We start from the raw sequence: 23310 nt of genomic DNA, 5'->3' as shown, positions 1-23310 counted from the left end.
GATTTGATTTAGAAATGATAAAACTTTTAAGTGCTGGTTTTAACCAATAAAACTTTACACAGTGAGGGCTCTTATACAGCATGGAATGTTTATTGTGGCATGGCCTACATGTACCCTGAGATAATCATTGGAGGCCCTCCTCAGAGAGTGCCCTCCAACAGAAGGCCTGCGAGTGGCAGTAAGGGAGAGGCCCTTTGGTGGCGGCTCCTGTTTGTGGAATGCTCTTCCCAAGGAGACTTGCCTGATGCTTACATTAATGTTTTCAGTACGAGGCAAACACTTTTTTTTCCTCTTAGACATTTAATTTGTTCTCTTTTGGGGTGTTTCAGCTGGCTAAATTCTTGGTGATTGTAATCATGTCTGTGAAATTGGAGTCAGGTGGCATTTCTCTTGCTTTTATAATTAGCTTATGATTGTGTTTAGCCCTTTTTAATCTTTTGTGTATTTGTATTGTAAGGTGCTGCAAAATGTTTTTGAAGTACATGTTTAACAAATGAAATAAACAAATAAAAAAAATCAACATACTGCAGCCATACTTCTAGCTTCACCCTAGAAACATTCTGTTCTATAAAGGGCAAAAGGTGAGAGATTGAGGATGATGTTGTAAGTTGTAGAAAACTGCTCCAAGCTGTATGGAACATATGTGTACATGTTGTTTAACAGCATGCTGATTGGATTCACCCATTTTCTCTGCAAATAACTACCTCAGTTTTAAAGAGAGAACTGGACAATTAAACTAGAAAATAACATTCAAATGTAGAAAATAAAGTATTTGCTTGAACACCTTATCTCTATACTACTTAGCTAATTTTTAGTAGTATTTTAAAATAAGCACTCCATTAATTGAGCCAAGTTTAGATCAGGCAGCCATAAAGCATATTTGCTGAGCAAAAATGGATTTAGAGTGACTGTAAGGGTAAAGGTGTCCCTGCACTTATAGTGCGAGTCATTTCTGACTCTTAGGGTGACTTCTTGCGATGTTTACTAGGCAGACCGTATATATGGGGTGGGATTGCCAGTTCCTTCCCTGGCCTTTCTTTACCCCCCAGCATAGGCCGGGTACTCATTTTACCGACCACGGATGGATAGAAGGCTGAGTGGACCTCGACCCCTTTTACCGGAGATTTGACTTCCTCCTTCCATTGGAATCAAACTCCGGCCATGAGCTGAGTTTCGGCTGCGTTACCGCTGCTTACCACTCCGCGCCATGGAGGGTCTTGTAGAGTGACTGTAGTACATACTTAAAAAATGTGAGAATCAGCCTATAAATGGAGTGGGAGGGGAAAAGCAAGGAACTTGCTGAAAACCCCTTACTCTACAAAGTAGTGGATATTTTGTTTTAGATAGACTGAATTTCTGCATATTTCAGTTCACACAGTTTATGGTAAAGCTAATTGTTATATATTTCCAAAATAAATAAAAATATTTGAAGATGGCATAGTTTTTTGAAAGTTAACTTGAATGTTGCTCAAGATCTGGATAACAGTATGCTTAGACCTTCTGTACTGCACAATGAAAGCGAGACTGAATCCAAGCTGTTGGTCTACCCTTCCATGGTATTTAAACTTCTGTGTGGTATAGTCAACACAACTGAAAGAGAGCAATTGTGCTAACTAGTTATGTGATTTTTAGAACCTTAAAAGTGGCTTCAAATTTTGCAGATAAATATTTTCAATATTTTCATTTGGTCATTCATACTAGGCTTGATCGTCTCTTTATATTACTGGACACTGGCACAACACCAGTGACAAGAAAAGCAGCTGCGCAACAACTTGGGGAGGTTGTGAAACTTCATCCACATGAACTCCATAATCTCTTAGCTAAAGTAAGCATTTTGTTGGATATTTGGAAAAGTAATATAATGTTACAGCCAGGAGTGGTTGTCAGGGAGGGGTGCTCCCACGGACCTGGCCTCTTGATAAGGGTGTCACTGCCACGTACTGGGAAGGTAAGGAGGCACCGGTGAGTTCAGAGTGGCTTGCTGTCTCTGGCGGGAGCCCCGGGTTGGCTCTGCTGTGCACTCATATCATCCTGACCTCACTGCCACCCTGCACTACCCATGGTACATGGCAGCAACACGAATGCTGGGAAGTCACGTCTGCAGCAGCACTCCTCCCTGCCAACCGCTCCTGGTTGGAGGTATTGCTGGTCATCAAAATGAGCCAAAAGTGAATTTTTGCAACATTAAATCAACGGTGATGATGGTATGCCTTAAGTTAGAACCACTTGAAGAATTCCAAAATATATTTAATGGTGGCCTTCCGTCCATTTGTTTAATAGAGCACTTTTTAGACAGTGAATAAGTCTGTCTTAGACAGGCTTCTTTGCAGGACAATCCTTTATGTGTCCAGTCTGAAGTAAGTCTCATTAATAGGACTTATTCCCAAATATATGGGTATGTGATTGCAGCCTTAATGTGTAAACTCCCTGCATAGGGTCTTCTTGTTATTATGATACCAGTCCTAAATCACTTTATGATTATTGGAAATTATTACTGGGAAACCAATAGAACTGACTGTCTAAATTCTTGGGGGAAACAGTCATTGATTTCATCTGGCACTTTTATGCAAAAAATGACTGACAGAAGTAGGCCAGGCATATTTATGGACTTATTGCAAAGTGGTTGTTCAGCTTCTATGTCACCATTGCTTCTGTCCAGTAGGAAGTTATGGAAGTGCCTTAATATTGCCAGTTGCTGGGAATCGTAAGTGGGTAGGGTACTCTTGCACTCAGGCCCTGCTTTTGGGTTTCCCATAGGCATCTATTACCCTGGCCTTTGACACCTGAGACATGTATTTTTAGGACCTACCTTATTTTGGGGTTTTAAGTTGTCTTTAAATTGTTTTTAATGTTATATTTTTAAATTGTTGTAATCCGCCCTGGGACCTTTGGTTAAAGGGCTGGTAATAAATGATGATGATGATAATAATAATCTAGTTTGCCACTATGACAACAGGATGCTGGGCTACTGGCCTGATCCAGCAGGCTCTTCTTATGTTATTATTGACTATCCTCTGTAGAAACAGATGGTTTCAGCAAAGTGAAGAGCTGAGATTTTAAGCACTTTGCCTCATGCGGCTGAAGCATTTTTGAGTAAAAATGACTTAAACCCTTAAGTTTGCTAATCTAGTGTTCTCTGTAAGTAACATACTCATGAATTTGTATTTAAAGATGTGACGTTGAAGAGTCCACATCTTTTAAAACCCAGTGAAACTAGACGAGTGCTTAACATGGTTATACTAAAAAGTCCCTTTATTTATGTATTAGTACATTTATAAACCACCAACTCATAAGAAAATACCACAGTGGTGTACCCCAAAAGTAAACTTGGTAGGCTGTTGGGATCTCTATCTGTTTTGTAGCTAAATATGACCTGCGTTCATCACGTTCTCATTTTTTCAGCTACTAGATTTTAATCAATCATACTTTACAAGCTCTTGAATGTTGTGCAGAATATTAGATGGCTACTGAATTAATTATATCTATTTTAAAATAAAGACCATGACTAATGCATTTTTTAACTTCTTAAAGGTATTGATACACTTGAGGAGTACCAATTGGGATACCCGCATTGCAGCTGGACAAGCTGTAGAAGCAGTAGTGAAAAATGTACCAGAATGGAACCCAACTCCACGACCAAAGCAAGGTGCTTAAAAGAATTACTGTAAAGCACACTTTCATTAAAATTCCTATGCAGCCATCTTTCTAAACCTGCTCTGCAACATTATATACTTGGTTATTAACAAAAAAACCCATAATAAACAAAATTTCCTTCTCTCTAGAATAAAGTACTTGATATGGTTGTTACCTATTCTTTCACTTTGCTTAGACATGTGTAATACATCAACCTGTTTCTGAAATAGATGACTTCTGAACGTTGTATTTTTGAGTCAGTTACTTCAGTTAGCACTAATCTCATTCTAAGTTTTTGTTAACCATTATCTAGAACGTGGCTGTGAAAGTCCAATGGAAGAAACCTCTGCCTCTGATCGGTTGCGATTTGACCGGTTTGATATCTGCCGACTTTTAAAACACGGCGCTTCTCTTCTTGGGTCTGCTGGTGCAGAATTTGAGGTTCAAGACGACACATCTGGTACTCATTCCTTGAATACTTTTAACTGTGCCACATAAGGAGCATTGTTTTCATTGTTTATTGTGGCATCTTGTGTTATCTCAAATAATAAGATTTTATAGTTTGCGTTTTTGTGATTAAATATTTCTAGTCATATTTTTGTTCAACTAGATAATTAGAATATATTTCATAAATGATATGTATTTCACTACATTTGATACAATGGTCTAGTTCACACATAATGTTAAATCAATCCGTGGCTTACGCTGAATCCAATATGCACTTACCTGAGAGTAAGTCCCATTGAACCCAGTGGAGTTTACTTCTGAGTCTACGTGTATTGGATTGCCGCTTTAGTGTGAGCAAGCAAACATGGGTTCCTGGAGAGAAGATTGTGTCCACCACATTTCTCCCTCGGTCCTGCTGCTGTGCTACCAGAGGCTAAGTCATTCTTTGGCTTAGCATTATGACCAAACCTGGGCTCATGACAAACCATGAACCTGTGTTAGTATGTAACACTAAGCCAAACCATGGCTGAGCCATGAATAGTACAGCCGGAGCAATGGAGAAGAAGAGTAGCTGCAGCCTTTACTAGCGCTAAGTCATGTTTTGTCTTAGTGGTATGTGCAAACTGGGTCACTCATTGCACCCTTGGTAGCTAAGTATTCAGTGAAATAATTCACACATAGCATAACCATGGGCTATGGGTGATAGCCAACTAAGCCATACAGGGAGTAGACAGTCCTTTAGTTTTAATGGGTCTAATCTAAGTATGGCTAACATTGGATATTGCCTTGTATTCTTATTTCTCATCCACACACAAATAATTCTCTAGCAGTTCTGATGCTCCCCTCTTGGTCCCAAGACTACTGATCATCTGTTCTGATATCATTACTGAGCCTTTTCAAAGTGAATGAAATCTTTGTGTATAACTCAAACATCCTTTTATTAAAAAGAAATAATTTAACTTGTTATGGATTCAAATTGTTAAAATGTCAATTCTAATTTTTTCAATCCAAATCAGCATCTAGATAAAATAGCTATAATAAATGCTGTACTGCTGATACTGATTTTATCTTTTCTATATCTTTGATCAGTCTTTAGACAGACCAGCTGTCTTTCATCAGTACTAATAAAGCACTCACACTAAATCTGAATAGGCAAGACAGCTTTTTCAAACCTTTGGCTTTCAGCAGTAAATACATAAAATTTATTGAAAATACTAGTGGATAGAAAGATGAACTATAGATTTAATAAAAATAATCTGAAGTGTTGAAATGGCTATACAGTAATACTTTCAAAGAAGCAGAAATTTGCCTCTTATAGTGTTGCAGATGGCAATGACAAAAATGGAAGATTTTAAATAGGACAATAAAATGTAAATGTGCATTTTCCCCCCAAACCAAGTTTGCTATACTAGTCAAGACGATAAACTTCAGGCATAAAGTGCAGCAGTGAAGAGTGTATTGAAAGAAGCTAAGAAATGCAAGTTATTCTTAAGTGAATCTTTGCTTCTAGATTTAAAATGTATTTAGTGTTTTCATTTTAGCATAAGATCAATATGATTATAAAAACATGGACTGTTATACTATTAAGGTGAAGTTGATCCCAAAGAGAGAATCGCACAACAGAGGAAACTGCTCCAGAAGAAACTTGGCCTTGATATGGGAGCTGCAATTGGAATGAACACTGAAGATCTGTTCAATGATGAGGATTTGGACTATACTCCTGCTTCATCATTTCTTGTACACAAACAACCTGTAGGTAAAATTTCAGGCTCTCTGACTGCAAGGGGTTGTATAGTGAGCTTGATTGGTTTATGTTTCTGCCATTGTAAAATATTAAGCTTTTTTAAATACTATGCTTGTCATAACCTTCAGCTTTAGGAAAATATTGCACAGTAATTTCATGTAATATATTGTAAAAATCATTGATGGAGGATGGTATTGGATGTTGGGGTGGGTCTATCATCCCTTAAATTGCAGACGTATGGGATCAAGATATGTCAGTCCTGGTCTAAGCAGAAGGCATTTCTGCTTGCGCGTGGTGGCTCCCAATTTCCAGGGGTTACCACTGCATCCATAAATGCCACATGTTGCAGTCTTCAGAGAATCCCTTGATCCTCAGAAGTGACCCTTGGGGCACAACAGGCTGCAGCAAGAAGGTGGCAGAATGACAAAACATTTTGTGTGAGTGGAACCTGGATCTGAGTCAAAGTAGCCACTGAATCTTTGCCTCTTTTCAGACTCTTCAAGCTGCTGAGTTAATTGATTCAGAATTTCGAGCTGGTATGAGTAGTAGACAAAAAAATAAGGCTAAAAGGATGGCCAAGTTGTTTGCGAAGCAGAAATCAAGAGATGCAGTAGAAACCAATGAGAAGAGGTACTGTACTAGTTGGAAAATATTTGTCATCTTTATAATTAAATACTTTGCAATGGCTTTCTCCAACCTGTCGCCTTCCCAGTGTTTTGGACTACAGCTCCCATCAGCCCCAGCCAGAATGGCCAATGGTCAGGGATTATGTGAGTTGTTGTCCAAAACATCTGGAGGACTCCAAGTTGGGGAAGGGTGCTTTATAATACAGTACATCATTATAGTAATACTTAGAGACACACACAAAAGTCAGACTCTCTATTTCTCAACTTCTGGGGTGAAGGCCATTAATTATGTAGCCAAACAGCACTACCCATGTACAAGAAGAGGGTATATGCAGGCTTGAGGAAACCCCAAGGTTTACACAAGTGCAAAAAAACCCTTTAGGGAGAAAAACCCTAAAACAGATGACTGAGCATGCTCAACAGCCACAGAATGCTGACGTGTATGATTGGGGGGGGGTAATATCCAAGAAAAATACCTGGCAAAAATCTAGAATAGGAGCGCTCTAGACTGCAACATGTTGTTGCAGGTTCTACTTGTAAGGCTAAATAGCCATCTTGTCAATTTCTTTTCAATATTTCAAGTGCCATGTATGTATCTTGAACTTTATTATTCCATTATATTATGAAGATTTATTTTTAATAAACCAGTTTTCCATCTGCCTTCTTTCTCTGACCTTAAAGATACTTTAATCATGAATGTCCCACACTATTTAATAACCATTCTGTTAAAGAGGATGCATCCCTGTTTCTTTCTATGATTTAAAGCTATCCTAGTAGCTGTCAAAAAGTGAATAATGCCCATATCTTCCAACAGTATGTTTGGTTTCCTGTAGCAAAACAATACCACCAAGGGATCTAATGATAAAACCTGTCATTGTCTGTAAGTTTCTGATTTTGGGACATTCCCATTAAGTATATCTCCCTGCATATCCAACTTTTCCAATATACAATATTTGCTCCAAATAATGTGGTGAACATTTAAAACCACTTTCCTTTAAAAATATCAGTCTTGAGATACTAAAAGTGTGTACAGTATCTTACGTGGTAAGTACCTAGTCTGTTAAGTGTTGTGACACTTGATAAACATCAGTGTTTCTTTCTAGCAATGATAGCACTGATGGTGAACCAGATGAAAAGAGAAGAAAAATTGCAAATGTTATCATCAGTCAACCTGCAACAGACTCTAAACTTTTGGTAGAGAATATGCCAGAAGAGGTATAGTATATCCTCAAAACGAATTGACTGCGCAATCCAACCTCAGTTAATATCTTTGTCTAGTGATTCAGCAGGTGAATTAAGCATTTGCCTGATTTTCTGGCCCAGTAAAAAAAAAAAAGGCGGGGTAAGGAAACATAAGGGCGGCAAAACAAAAAATAGTGGGCAGTAGAATAAGAATGGAGGCAAGAATGAAGCCAAGATAGAGGCAAACCATAGTTAGAAAAGTTCAGTCCCAAATTTTCCCATAAAGAAATGGCCTGCATTTCTGATGCACAGTAGTGTTAAGACAAAATACTTTACCTATATTTTACCTTTTAGATCAGGGATGGGGAACTGTGGCCCTCCAGACGTTGCTGAACTACAGCTCCCATCATTCCTGATTATTCATGTTTACGGGCCTGATGGGTATTGGAGTCCAACAACATCTGGATGGACAAAGGTTTTAGATTAGTATTTTTCTTCTTATTAGCTAGAATTACCTTTGTATCCCATAATTATATCCAAATAGTTGTTTAAAATGTCAGTTGAGGTTCCTTGTGATGTGTAATCTTTTTAAAAAAATGAATGTAGAAACCAGTGGTAATGGACCACATTATTTTGTCTCTCTCTTTCTCGCTCTCTATGTGTCAGGCCAATGAATGGCCTCTGGAAAGTTTTTGTGAAGAAGTGTGCAATGACCTCTTTAACCCATCATGGGAGGTAAACTTTTATTTCTTTCAATAATACTGGATTGAAAATGATAGATTCCTGTGGGGGGAAATGGATGGGGATGGGGACATACTAGTGGTCGGTGGATCCAAAGCAGGCATACACACAGTTGCTTTGCTTCCATGGAGCCTGAGGAAAGGGGGGCATGGAAGAGAGCAGTCTCTTCTTCAAAGGGTATCTTGGTAGCAGGACTCTGCTACTATTACTCATACCATTTTGAGCTGTTTCTTGCTGTGCAGAAGGAAGATCAAGAGGAGGTTTCAACCTCCCCTTCTCCCAGGCTGCTTAGCAGCCCATTTGAGGGAGCAGCTTAGCAGGAAAAAGGGGATCCTGGAGGAGATACCAACAAGCTAGATGAAGAGGTTCCCCACTCCTGCCTTAATAGACTGAAGTCAAGGTTTAGTTCAGATATCTTAGCCAAGCTGTGGTTTGGCCATTTGGAATGTGCTGTTGTTTGGGCACTTCATTTTTGCTTACAATTATTTATTTAACAAAATGTATATACAGCTGTGTTGTAAATGAAACCTCTTAAAAAATGGAAATGGACTGCCTTCAAGTCAATTCCGACTTATGGCGACCCTATGAATAGGGTTTTCATGGTAAGCGGTATTCAGAGGGGGTTTACCATTGCCTTCCTCTGAGGCTGAGAGGCAGTGACTGGCCCAAGGTCACCCAGTGAGCTTCATGGCTGTGTGGAGATTTGAACCCTGGTCTCCCAGGTCATAGTCCAACACTAACCACTACAAAAAGCAGTTTACAGAAAACTGCTTGCTTCTTACATTTTCTGGGTTGACCATCATTTGTCTTGATGTCTATGAAATAGGTTTTATTTTGCCAGGCCTTTAATATGCATTTAATTTTGCACCTCCTACTCTGATTATATCAGGCTCTGCTTTTGTGGTTTTGCGCTCCTTTTATATTGTTTTATGCTAAGTTATTTTTTAAGGGTGATTGTAAGCCTCTTTGGAGTACTTTTAGGCTGAAAGCAGGATCTGAAACTTTGGTTTGGAGGCCTGTTATGGTTAGTGGAAACCAGGATTCACCTCTGAACGTCATTGCAAACTATGGTTATCTGCTCTGAGAGCTAAGCTGATATAGCAGGATCTGTGCTATTAATGTGTAAACCTTCTATTCTCTAGAATCTTAAATCTATTTTGTTTTTAGATTCGGCACGGTGCAGGTATTGGACTGAGAGAGGTACTTAAAGCTCATGGGAAAAGTGGAGGTAAAATAGGGGACAGCACTGTAGAAGAGGTAAGATCAATAGGCAAACCTATGTAACACATTCTAGCATTAGTACACGTAGCTGAATGCTGAGCTTTCATGTTTTTTTTTGTAATTAAAAAAAAGCGTTGAGAGAGATTGCTACAGAAAGTACTGCCGTTTCCATCCCAGTGCAGGCTGTGACCTGTGTTTTTAGCTACTGAAAATGTAAAAAATTATTATGGCTTATTTAGCATTGTTATAGTCCACTTATTTCCTCCTTCTGCCACCCTCAATGAATACTTTACTGTTAAATAATAAGTTATTACCCAATGTAGCTAGAAGAACTGCAACGAGCAGTACATTTAATAGTTTCTCTTTTGGAAAAGAAATGTCAGTTTAACATTAATTCTTAAACTTTTGGAAGAGAGTAGTGATGTTCAAATAAAATGGATCAGAATGCATCCCTGGTTCTGTCCAAGGCCTTGCCTATACATGTAACAAAATGAAGTAGTAGAATAAACTACATCCCATTGGTTGCAGGTGGGGGGACTTGCATCTTAAATACACTTCTTTGTAAGTGTGTGCTTTTTTTTTTTTTTTAACAAGCCTGCAGGTATAAGCTAGCACAACACGAAGAGGGCTGGCTAGAATCTTTCTCCTTGTTATGTCAGTTTTTCCATGTGGATGACTTTTTATATAGTGAAGTATTCAAAACTGGCATTGCCCGCCTGAAGCAGTACTGTCCACTCTACTACCTCAGGATTATCCCACTTTTTGTTCATGTAGAGACCAGGCCCAACTCTATGGTTGCTAGATGGCAGAGTGGTATTAGTATTTATTTATTTGATTTATATCCTGCCCTTCCTCCCAGCAGGAGCCCAGGGCGGCAGTATCCATTTTCTTATAATGTGCTTGCCTTTATCTTTTATAAACGTAATAGTTCTTTAAATTTGCATGTAGTTACATCAGTAAATTGGAGTAATTGTTCTTTGTATGCAAAAGATTTAAACATTTAATACAATATGCAAACACAGATTTATCGTTTCCTGAGAAATCTTCCCTGTTGTTGCACTGTTGATTTTTTATAACCATTCCTGCCCCAATTCTGTATTAAGCTGAGCACTGCTGTTGGTTCACCAGCAGAACAAAATGTATAAACTCTTTGTTAGGATTTTATTGTTGCTGTATTTTACTATTTTGATTGTAATTATTGTAAGCCACCTTGAAAAGTACGTATGTATTAGAAAGGTGGGGTATATACCTTTATAGTAAATGAAGTAAATAATGTTAATGTACTTTACAAAAGCAACTTGGCATTAACTCCACATGTGCAATGAAGTGTACTTGCATTTGTGAGTGATCTAAAAGGATGGAATTCTTGAATATTTCAACATTTCATTTACTTGTTTGTTTTTTTTATAACAGATGACTCAACAACACCAAGACTGGCTGGAAGACTTAGCCATCAGGCTTCTTTGTGTGTTTGCATTAGATAGATTTGGTGATTTTGTTTCAGATGAAGTAAGTATCAATCTTTTGAAATCTTATTTTGTGTCCAGAGCTTAATTTTCTGTTGCCTTTTTTTCATTTTGTTGAGTGTGTCTATTCTCCTTTAAACCTTAGGTTGTGGCACCAGTACGAGAGACTTGTGCTCAAACTTTGGGAGTAGTGCTGAAATATATGAATGATAGTGGAGTTCATAAAACTGTGGCTATCCTGCTAAAATTGCTTGCACAGGAGCAGTGGGAAGTGAGACATGGTGGCCTGCTAGGGATAAAGTATGCTTTGGCTGTGCGGCAGGTAATTGGTTTTAAAACTTCAAGGTGATATTGTTTGTTTCATGATTTCCAAGTTGTGGTGCTGCTTAAAGTGGCATTATGCCATTATGCTGCAGTGAGTATGTGAATATCTCAACTGAGCAGTTATGTCGGCCTTTCCTGCCTGATCAGCACCCACCAGGGAAAAGGGGTTTGTTTTGGCTAAAAAATAAAAACCACACCCAGTATAGATTTTGCAGACAGGCCTTAGAAATCTACTCTTTGATTATAAGTCTAGGTAATGAGTGCTTTATTAATGCGACTTGCAACACAATGTTATAGTGTATGCCTTATATTTTTAGATAGAGGTGGGGAAGTGTCCCCACACAGATACATAGGACATTTTGACAGATAGGTGGAAAAATGTTACTTTGCAAAGGAAGTTTTTTGCTGAAAGCCAAGCTTGCAGTAGATACCAATCAACTGCTCAGCACTGACTCTGGAGTGCAGGCGATTCCAGTGGGGGTTATGGTTGCATTCAGTCAGCTATGGGGTGGGGGTGTAGCTTTGGGGAAATGACTTCGCAGGCCAACTTAGGAATACTGCTTTACAATTTGGCCTGTGGACCGGAAGTACCTCATGACTGCCCTAAGAGGCGCAATCTAGATAGTCTTGAATAGCAGGAGACTTGGTAGTATTGTTTAGGCCTCTCAAATGGGGCGGAAGGAATTCTGGAATGGGAAAGGTATAACCTCCTTTTTTCCTCTCCTAAAACAACCTTGTATCATGCCGGGGGAGGGGGGAGGATGTGACATGTTAACTTCATGACATCCATTGTCCCAAACACGCATCTCCAGGATACTTACTATATAGGCTGTTTGGCCAATTCCCCCTCCCATCTATTTTTTCTCCAGTTGTCACCTTAACATTTTATGTCTCTGCTCTCAACCATCAGTTTACTTAATAAAGTCACACAGTGTGCCTGACTTTTGGTCCCTTAGTCCCTCTTTTTCTCTCTTCTTCAGTTCAGCTTCCACCAGCATTCTGCCAGCCCTGAAGATCTTTGTCAGGTTGCTCTGGGGTTTTTAAAATGTTATTTTAACTTTCATACTTCTACATACCTAGAAAGTATCCCATGTATGTAGAAACCACTACCTTATATTTTGGGTACCTCCACTTTTCTTCAAACTGATGGGCTCTCAGTTACTTGAGTCTGCTATTAACCAGAATGATAATAAAATGCCTAAAGAGAAAATAGGCTATGCATACTTGAAAAGAGAATAGCCCTGCTTGCAGGCTTAGAATCTGCTTTTATAAACCTTTCTTGCTTTTGCAGGATTTAATTGACACTTTATTGCCTAAAGTCTTGCCTGCAATAACTGAAGGTCTACAAGATCTGGATGATGATGTTAGAGCTGTTGCTGCAGCATCTTTAGTACCAGTAGTGGAAAGCCTTGTCCATCTTCAACCACAGAAAGTGAGTAGATAATATTGATACTTTAATGTTTTGTTTTTGTTCTGAATGAATGTCCAAATATTAGGAATCCATGTTTTGTGAAAGTAACTTGACCTCACGTATTTTTCATTTCTGTGCCTATATTTTAGGTACCCTTTATTCTTAATGTACTGTGGGATGCACTTTTGGAACTAGATGACTTGACAGCTTCCACAAACAGCATCATGATCCTCCTTTCATCCTTGCTGATGTATTCTCAGGTCCGGAAATGCAGGTAATTGCATATTTTGGATAATTTCAATTTTTAAGTAAAAATAATGTGGTGTTTTCCTAGCCCCAATATCAGATTAATGAAGAACCTTTTGCAAATGTGAAAGGATTAAAATATCTCCAGTGGTAGTACAGCTTTAAAGACACCATGTTTGAAATCTTGGGGAGCAATTTCCAATTGGAGTAGATGGCTAATTGTACTGCCTTCCTCCTTCTGGGAGGAAGGGTGGGATATAAATTTAATAAATAAATATCTTTTTAAAAAATGATACCATTTCATAATATTCTGATTTGATAATATATTTAATGCATTCTACTTGTTAGTATAAGTACATAGCAGCACTAACTTTAGCTTGTAATTCATATTCATGCTTTATAAAGTAGAGTTTGGCCTTTTCTTGTTCTTTACTTTCCTTCCACCCTACCTCAGTATTCAGCAATCGCTCACAGTTCTGGTACCACGTGTGTGGCCGTTCCTCCATCATACAATATCATCTGTTCGAAAAGCAGCATTAGAAACTCTGTTTACCCTATTGTCTACAGAAGATCAGGTGAGAGCTACTTATTTTCTGGCATCTTCTGGACATAGGTGGGCAATCTGTGGCCCTTCCTAATCTATCCCATCAGTTACTTTCTTCCTTGTTCGTTTTCTCACTTTTTCTGTCTCAAAAAGCATCTCCCACCTCCCTTTTTTTTTTAGGTAGGTTCAGAAGGGTCCATATTTTATTTGAAAAAAAATAATAATTGATGGGTTTTTTTCTTGGTTGGGATTCCCCACAGCTATCTGAGAACTCATTGGTAGACTTCTGCCACACATGTAAAGTGTCCATATAGCCCACTGAAGTAAGGAATTACTTTCACTTGCTTTCCAGAACAGTATCTGTATTGGTCTGTTGTCTTCAAAAAATCCTTTGTATACTTATGCTTACTTGAAAATAACTTCATCAAACCCAATGGGGCTTACTTCTAAGTAGACCTTCATAGTACTAGGAATTCTAAGCTGAGGTTGCCGTGACGAAAATTGGAACAGTACAGTCTTTATTCCAAATTAGCTAATCCAGATCACTTTTCTCTGGCTTCTTTCTGGATAGGGAACCTGTGACCCTCCAGACTTCAGCTGCCATCATTCCAGATCATTGGCCATGCTGGCTGACACCGAAGGGAATTGGAGTTGAACAACGTTTGGAGGACCACAACTTCCCCATCCCTGCACTAAGGGAATGTGGCCCTCAAGAGAGAAAAAGGTTGCCCACCCCTGCTTTAGGAGAATAAGAACAAGAGAAGTTTTGATGCACTTTATTTCTGAGATGTGTATTTCATTGTTATACTGCTTTTCTCTGAAGCACGGACAACACATTTTCAAAATTATTAAAACAATAATGAAACATTAAAACACAATTAAAATGGCAAATGTAGAATGTAAAAATTAATATTTTTAATATTCTACCATAATATTTTATGTAGCATCCTCCAGCTGGTGTGAGATGACATCCATATGATGGGTTGTTTTCCGGTGATTCAAGGAAGGCAGGAACATGTGATCTGGTTGATTTCCTGTAGCGCACTCTCTAGATTCACTTTCAGTTCGATCTGCGGCCAATCATAAACAGAATGGTTTCCTAGAAGATACAAAGTCTCTCTCTCTCTCTCTCTCTCTCTCTCTCTCTCTCTCACGCACATGCACACACACTCACACACACACGAAAGCAAACCACAGACAATAGGGAAAGCAAAAAACCTGCAGGAGCCACTGGCATAGGCAGGACAGAGCAGGCCTAAAAGGAAACAAGGATATAATACAGGCACAGCCACTGTGTAAGGGAAGGGAGGGAAAGTGTGGTACTGTGTACATATCCGTACGCAAACCTAAAGCCTTGTTCGCAGTAAGTGACCAATGTTTGTTCCTCTGGTTGACAATGGGATACATCCGTGTGATGAGAAATGCCCAAGCAAGGTGTATATGCGAGTGAGTAAGATGAGACTGAGTGGCTGTGCTCATCTAAAGGGAAATTTGTTTTGTGAAACCCATCTCTGAAAGCAAGTGTCAGCTGAGGCAAGTAGATCTAATTCATAGTGTCATGCGAAAGTGGATGTTGAGGACAAATATATTGAGGATACAGCAAGCCCTGTGACCACACGACTACTGGAATGTCTACTGCCTCCTCTTCTGTGGTCTGGTGTTGTGTGAGAGAGCTACAGGAAATTGGTCAGACCACATATCCCTGCCTTGGGTGAATCACAGGACACAATGTATCATGTGGATGTATCATTGTGCTGACCTAGAAGACCCATTCACAGTAAGTGACCAGTGTTCCTTTTCCTTCTTTTGTTAATGTGCTTTGATATTTTCTTATTTGCTCTTTCTAGAGTTGTGCAGCCTGGCTTACTCCCATTTTGCAAGACATGTTAAGACATATATTTCAGTTCTGTATTTTAGAAAGTAATCAAGAAATTCTAGAACTAATACACAAGGTATGTATCCTTTTGTAACATAACTTTGCCTTGCCCTATTTATAAATCTGTCTGTGTGTTGTTGTCTTGTAATGTCCTATGTTTCAGTTTAAGCATTGGATAATCTGATTTGATTGTACCATGCAGTGCGAAATACTGTTCTATAAAACTTGTTGGTGAAAATTTTGGAATTATTTTGTGCACAGAAAAGTTTTTTTTTTCCAATTAATTTTTATTCAGATTTTCAAAACCAAAACAATACAAAAAGAAAAAAAACACAAATCAATAACTAATACATTAAAAAAAATAAAAATATTGACTTCCGATTTGTCGTAGTTCAGCTATAAATCTATAATATATAACAAGCCTGTCTCTTAATAGATTATAAAATCACCTTCCTCCAGCGGTTATCTTAATTGGTTTCAAATCTCATTAACATCATATCATTTCATTCTTCCACAAAAATTCAAAGAGAAGTTTCCAATCTTTGAGATATATGTCCATCAATTTTTTTTCTAAATAAACATGTCAATTAATCCAACTCATCAAGTCTACTAAGTCCAGTAATTTCAAATCGCTCTTCTTCCATTATCCATATTGGTTCCATCTTCCATCTTTACGCACCCAATAATCTTGCTGTCATAATCATATAATAAAAGTCTGATAGGAATTTCCTTTATCACAGATATTTTCTTGCCATCAATTCCGAACGTATCACTGAAGTATTGTTGCAAAGCCGCATCTCTGTTCCTCTTTTTTACATGATACACTAGCACATCTCTTGAAGATTTTTCCATTAACACAAAACAGGGATTAATTCTGTTAACTTTCTCCATTTCAAGTTCCATCAAATCCTTCCAGTCCAGGAATTTTTTTGAACTGATAATATCTTTATCTCCAATCTCTTCAATTCCTTCAGGGACAGCGCTGATTTCCAAACCATAATATTTGTCTCCAGGATCCATCACAACCAGGAAATTCAAATCTTTTTCCATGTCCATATTTAATCCAATCTCCATAGTTTGAACCTTGCCTTTAATTTCTCTTTCATCCTTTTTTGGTTTTCCAGATCTATCTTTATTCTCCTTTCTCATAGAATCCTGAATTTCTTTCAGCTCCTGTCTCATTTTATCAAATTCAATTCTCCACGCTTGTCTATTATTTCTCAATTCTTGTTTTATTGACTTAATCCCATTCATTATTTTCTGAAACATGTCTAAAGATAAAGTCCCTTCTTGTACATCCATGATCTTCTTAATTGTCATTCTTAAAGCCAAAGGAACTAAACTCCTTCAATTTTCAATGTCCCAAGCAAAGAGCAGTTTATTTCTTTATCCAGTTATAAAGGAGTTAATCTTTCAAACCAACTGGCGTCACACTCTAGACAGCCCTTATCTCTTATATGCCCAGAAGTGCAAAAACAGCTTTAGTTCACAGCGTCCTAATGACTAGTAGCAACGAGAATGAGCAGATTCGTCAAAAAAAAAGAAAAGAAAAAGTAGATCAAAAAAATAGTCCCAGACATATATTACACAAAAGTCTTATAAATCAAAAAGATTTTTCTTTTCTCTTCCAATCAGAAACCCCTCATCCGTTGTAATCTTTACAATGCGATTTTCCATGTCAGCTTTTTGCAATAGGAAAAAGATAGGCTATTTTTATTTTCCTCCCCCTTAGTTCCGTGAGTAAAAAAGAAGGAAAGTTTTGGCTCACCCAGGTTTTCTTAATTGCCGATCCTTTGACAAATCTCTTTAGCTGTATAGATAAGAAAGTGATAAGCATAGACAGGAGGATGCTTGCCTGTTAGTCCGTTTTTTTAAAAAAGGGGGGGGAAAGGGTCACTTATTCAGCTGAGCTGGCTATAAATCCTCGCTCTGTCCGAGCTGCTGGAAGACCTTCTTTCACAGACGATTCTGACGAATTCCAGTCTCCCACAACCACAACAAAGCTGTGTGGGAAATCTCACGTTTCTTCCTTATCCGGAAGAAATTATCCCCAGTCAAAAAAACCCCCTTCTGACTGGATTTAAGGCTGAAAAAGTTTCATCCAAGACGGGAGCCCGTCTCAGAGCTGCACAGGCGGAGGGATCCTCCTGGGAAGTCGTGCACAGAAAAGTTTTAAAGAAAATAGCAGTGTAAGATGTCTTGAAGATCAAGTATTTTTTTAATTGCCTATGAATGTCTTCTTTCTGTCTCCCTTTGTAGGTGTGGCTTGAATTGTTAAGCAAAGCTTCCCTACAATATGTGGTAGCAGCTGCTTGTCCATGGATGGGAGCTTGGCTCTGCTTAATGATGCAGCCTTCTCATTTGCCTATTGATTTAAATATGTTGCTGGAAGTGAAAGCCAGATTAAAGGTCAGAAAAGAGATTAAAATGAACGACGTGTTTGGGGAAACAAAATGCTGTTTTAACTGTAATATGCCAGATTATAACATATGACTGGCCTCTTTTCTTCATTTAAGAGATTCAGAATCCCAGTTCTGTTCAAGCTGTTCAAGGAACCATGCACATTTGACAATATTTCTGGGATAATGCATAGGGTATCTTTTAAAAAAAAAAAAACCCAGCACTGGCCCTTGTGAAAATGGCTTGAATAGTTTTGGCATTTTTATGTAGAAATAATACATTCTATTTATTTTAAAACTCTTGTCAGAAATACTAGTAGGCTTCTGGGGACTGTACTGTCAGATATTGTTAAACCTTATCTGCAGTAGGCTTGACCATAGAACAAATGTCCTAAATCTTAATGAAAGTCATTCCTGCTAATATCTGCCTATGTACATTGCAAATATTCCAGTTGTTTTAAGCATACTTTGGTTTCTTTGAAGGCTGTTAGATTGTTCGAATAACTATATTGCCTGTTTTAGTATGTGGTAATTCTTCCATACTTTCACCACCTTGACACAGTCTACCCTAATGTGGTTTGCTTACTTCATTTCTTTTGGAATCTAATTAAATGAGCGAAGCATAACTTCAAAGCAGCTAAAACTAGGCAGATCAGTGTTCTCACATTTAGCAGTGGAAAAGTAATGGAGTGTTGCAGGTTTTAAGGTCCTCAAAGGAAAGGTGTATAGAACAGTGATTGGGAACTTCCAACCTGTGGACTAAGCTAGGCCCAACTGAAGTCCTGTTTGGGGCCACAAGGCAGTTTTCCACAAGTCTCGCCAACCCCACACCTGAATCATATATGACATCAGGTGTGGAACAGGTAAAGATGCAATTGCAAAGGAACAGTTGGGAGCCTTGAAATGTGTTCCAAATTGTTCCTTGGCAAGTGGGGCTTATATTCAGTTTTTTAAATTTAGCACCAAATTCAAAGTCTGTTGGGATTGTTTTCACTCTGTATCTTCCAATCAGACCTCCCGAGTGGAGTTGATCCCTGCCAAAAGCAGACCTTGAAATCTGTTCTGATCAGTGGTGACTTCAAGTGCCGCTGGATCCGTGTGAGTTTGGCTACATTAGATTTTCACGTTCAGGAATTCTGGAGACATGGTGGCATTAGGTGATTGACAGGTGGTCATCCAGACTCATAAAGGGAGGAGGGATTTGCTCCTTTAGCATTGGAAATATGACACTGATGCTTCAAGTGGGTGAGCAAAACACTGCCTGTGTTATCCAGAGCTTGGAAAAGTTACTTTTTTAAACTACAACTCCCATGAGCCCCAGCCAGCATGGCCACTGGATTGGGCTGATGGGAGTTGTAGTTCAAAAAAGTAACTTTTCCAAGCTCTGGTTATACCATGGAAATGGGGTGGGTCTGCACCTCTGTCTGAAAGTGTTCACGTCAGCAGCTTAAATGCCTTCTAACTAAATGCTTGCACTTTATGGCAAGAGCTGCTTCATAGTTTGAGAACCCTGGAGCTTGATACTATTGAAGACTTAAAGCAGGAATTGCAATGGAATGGCTAGCAATTTATATATGTATATTTTTAGAAATTATCTGAATCCTCCAAGGGTTGGGATTATTTTATAAATATCATTTGACTTGGCAAGGTACTATGTTTTTGTGTAAGATTTATCTGTAAGGGAAATCTGCATTTCTAAAGTTTGTAGCCAAGCTTTAAAAATGAAATAGTATTTGAACGCAAATGAGACTTATCTAAACAGAATTTTTTATCTTGTTCATAGGAAAAGACAGGTGGGAAGGTGCGGCAAGGTCAAACCCAGACTAAAGAAGCAGTACAGGAATATATTGCTGGAGCAGAAAGCATTGCCGAAGATATAGCAACCAGGGATTATGTTGTTATGAGAGCCCGAATGATGGCAGCAAAGTCAGTTTATTATCGAAAATCTAAAAAAAAATGTTTAAAAAAGCAGTATGAGTTTATAGATATATTTATAATACAGCTCAAGTTAGATTGTTCAGAACATTGTGTTACGTGAAATGTAACTAATATAAAATTGATCATTCTTCCAGATTGCTTGGAGCACTTTGCTGCTGTATTTGTGATCAGAATGTGAATACAGATTCTCAAGAAATAAAGCCAGCTGAATCACTGGCCCAGCTACTGCTTTTCCACTTGAATTCCAAGTCTGCTTTGCAGAGGTTTAGTGTTGCATTAGTAATCTGTGAGTGGGCTGCCTTGCAGAAGGTAGGACATTTACTGCAATAAAAATGTACATTTAAGCCATTAAACAGTTGAACTACTTCGTGAATAGTTTCAATTTTGTAGCAAATTCACATTTTCTTCATGCTGTCATCAGCTGATATGCAAGATACTAATTTTAGTGTTGAAAGTATGTAACTTACAGGGCAATGTTCACTACTCTCAGTGCACTCAGTCTGAGATTGAAAATGTTCTAGGCATGCACATAGTGAGAAACCTCAAAATTTCCCTGAGACCTGAAAGGACTGGGGTGGGTGGACGGGTAGGTGACTAGCTGCTGGAAGCATACAAGTCAACAGTTTAACGGGACAATTCTTTGGATCCTTATAAGTGCTTGGAATATATGGTGTTGCATCAATTCTTTGGATTCTTACAAGTGTTAGGATTATTTGCTGTTGATTTATTAGTAAAGTAAATGAGAAAATCATGATTAAAGATAACTTGTATTTTTGGGAATGCTTGCTTTTGTTTTTAAAAAATTGTTCATCGACACTTAAAATAGCCCATTTGACAGCTGAACAACATCTTATTTGTTTTCAGGAAAACAAAGAGGTAGCTATAGCTGTCCAGTCACGCTTGCTTGGTGTCCTTTCTGAGCATCTTTATTATGATGAAATCGCTGTTCCCTTCACCCGAATGCAAAATGAATGCAAACAACTCATCTCCTCATTCACTGAGGCAAACATTGACATGGGCAGCAGAGTAAACTGCAGTGTGTTTACAATAGATCAAGCTAATGAATTGGTGAGTAAATCAATGAAAGGGCTAACCTCCAATCTTTAGATGAGCATTGTGAAAAGGACTTGGAACAGCTGGGGTGGCGAACTTGATAAAAGCATTCAACTGTGTCTGTTTATTTATTAAATTTATATCCTGCCCTTCCTCCCAGAAGGAGCTCAGGGTGTCTAAACAAAAGGATATGGTCCTCATGCATATCACTAATCAAAATATTAAGGAATGTATTGCCAATCATCAGGGAGAAAGTCCCTTCATATCTCAGAAGTGTCTAGCTCAGTAGACTGAGAAAAGAGGACCTTGCTTAATTGCTTATAGATGTGGACCCTCTAAGAAATTAAGTAAGGTCCTCCTTTCTCATTGTATCCGTAACCACTGGCAATGCTGGCCATATCTTCTTAATTTCACAGGAGGGGCTGTATTAATCCCTCCACAAAGTGCCAACAGTTGCGTGTTGTTTTTTAGCATCTCAAATTCTCTAGGATTAACTGTTAGGCTACTTAAAAAAAAACACAAGTTACTGCTTCCTTAAGACAGCAAGGTACTACTACTTGCAAAGATGAAAATGGTTGTCTGTGACAGTTTTTCCTTCTCTTTAGGGCAGTAGAATAAGCTGCAAGCCTCTCAATACTCCTTTACTTTTCTTGAGAGCTCATAAAAGGGGTCTGTTCTCATGTTTGACATTCAAGAACAGAGGGATTATTGAAGTACACATGTGCCCTAGTTAAGAGGGCTTTATATGGATCAGCCCACAATCAAGGCCTTACTTTTGACTTCAGTCTTACAAAGGAACAAAATGGGAAGTTCTTGCAGAATGCAACCTGTCCTTAGTAAGGATGATCCTGAGCATAGTCACAGGCCAACCAACTAATGTGATTGCATGAGAGACTGCCATGTATATAGACTGGGATTTTTTAACATGCCACTTTACTCTTGACAGCATGGGTGGCTGTTACCAAGAGGTCACTCTACCAACCTTTACAAATATAATGGATCAAAGTCATTAGAAAGTACAGTGGCCTGGCTTTAGATTACAGTACTGATCTTCCCCTGGCTCTTCACTTAAATATATCAAAACAGTTATGCTTATCAGTGGATGAAGATGGCTCTAAACATTTTTGTCCTATCATATGATGGTGGGGAAGAAATAAATCAAATGTAACCTGTCTATCCATTTGTTGTCAAAATCCTAATTGGCTATTGCTTGAACACATAAAGTTCTAGTACAAAGAAGAGCATGGAGGAATGCTGTTGAATGTTTGACCGTAGGTTTGTTGTAAGAGTGTGTAATTCAGAGGTTGCAGCTGAATCAGTTATATGATGAGTCCTGAGGCAATGTGTACTTTTCAGATATTTCACACATTATTCTGGATGAGGAATAAAGGGAACGAATTCCACTCTACAATTGCTTAACAGGGAAGTTAACATGTAGGCGTTTTTCAATTCAAGCTTATGAAACTTGGAAACGTAAAAAATGTACACGTTTATGTTTAGTAATGGATATGTTGGGATGCTTTAAAAAGTCTTGTCCAAGGTACTAGGGATAGTATTTGCCACTGTCCACTTTTCATCTCCCCCAATTTTGTTTAGAATACCTGGAACACTGGGATGGATGTGCTAAGCATCTTTCCTACTAGTACTTTATATTCCATAGTATAGCCTTATTGTGAACTTGGATACACTCTTGGCTGCCTAGGCCACTTCTGGTGGCAGAGAGCCTAAGGTCACCTTTGTGAAAAAATAAATAAGCAAAAAAAATGGATAATAGCTTCTAGTACCATGTGTAAAAAAAAAACCCCCCGAAGTTTTATTGTCCTTTCTCTCTGTTGTACAGCAGTGTTGCTTTTGGTTTATTTTCATTTTCTTAGGTCACTACTGTCTTCAGTGAGGTTACAGCCACTCTTAATCAAAACCCTAAAGTTCTACAGCAACTAGAAAGCAAACGGCAACAAGTCCAAATGACTGTTTTAGAAACAAACCAGGAATGGCAAACATTGCAGATGAGAGTGCATACTTTTACTGCTTGTGCTGTTGTGAATCTGGAACAACTTCCAGAAAAATTAAACCCTGTCATAAAACCGCTGATGGAAGCTGTGAAGAAAGAAGAGAATATACTAGTACAAAATCATGCAGCTTTGTGCATAGCAAAGTTACTTCAGCAGTGTACAACCAGATCTCCATGTCCTAACTCAAAGATCATAAAAAACCTTTGCAATTCTCTCTGTGTAGACCCACATCTTACACCTTTAGCATCATGCCCTGCACAACCTCCAAGCAGCCATGAAAATTCAAAAGGTATGTTGACTAGAATATTAAGAGCTTTAACATGGTTCTTGTTCAACATCTGAGGCAGGTGTGGGTGATGCACTATATTGTGGATAAGTAACTTTGTATAAGAGAGACCTTGACAGAACAGGCTGCACAAAACAGTTGGGGCATTTGAATAATTCTGT

General features: G+C 38.4%; 1 protein-coding gene across 1 annotated transcript in view; it reads left to right on the top strand.

Moving 5' to 3' along the window:
• BTAF1 (B-TFIID TATA-box binding protein associated factor 1) overlaps positions 1-23310 on the top strand; it is an 83412-nt gene that overhangs the window by 8111 nt on the left and 51991 nt on the right. The window contains exons 2-20 of the mRNA XM_061635553.1: positions 1702-1825; positions 3532-3646; positions 3947-4093; positions 5669-5832; positions 6318-6454; positions 7554-7665; positions 8299-8367; positions 9541-9630; positions 11008-11103; positions 11206-11382; positions 12676-12816; positions 12945-13069; positions 13496-13616; positions 15433-15537; positions 17721-17870; positions 19644-19786; positions 19933-20107; positions 20663-20866; positions 22726-23152. Coding sequence (XP_061491537.1) covers positions 1702-1825; positions 3532-3646; positions 3947-4093; positions 5669-5832; positions 6318-6454; positions 7554-7665; positions 8299-8367; positions 9541-9630; positions 11008-11103; positions 11206-11382; positions 12676-12816; positions 12945-13069; positions 13496-13616; positions 15433-15537; positions 17721-17870; positions 19644-19786; positions 19933-20107; positions 20663-20866; positions 22726-23152 — 2822 coding nt within the window. The remainder of the gene's footprint in view (positions 1-1701; positions 1826-3531; positions 3647-3946; positions 4094-5668; positions 5833-6317; positions 6455-7553; positions 7666-8298; positions 8368-9540; positions 9631-11007; positions 11104-11205; positions 11383-12675; positions 12817-12944; positions 13070-13495; positions 13617-15432; positions 15538-17720; positions 17871-19643; positions 19787-19932; positions 20108-20662; positions 20867-22725; positions 23153-23310) is intronic.

This window comes from Rhineura floridana, chromosome 7 (assembly GCF_030035675.1).
Source record: "Rhineura floridana isolate rRhiFlo1 chromosome 7, rRhiFlo1.hap2, whole genome shotgun sequence".
Classification (NCBI taxonomy): Eukaryota; Metazoa; Chordata; class Lepidosauria; order Squamata; family Rhineuridae; genus Rhineura; species Rhineura floridana.
The sequence above is the reverse complement of the archived record's forward strand: the minus strand, read 5'-3'. Positions and strand labels throughout refer to the sequence as shown.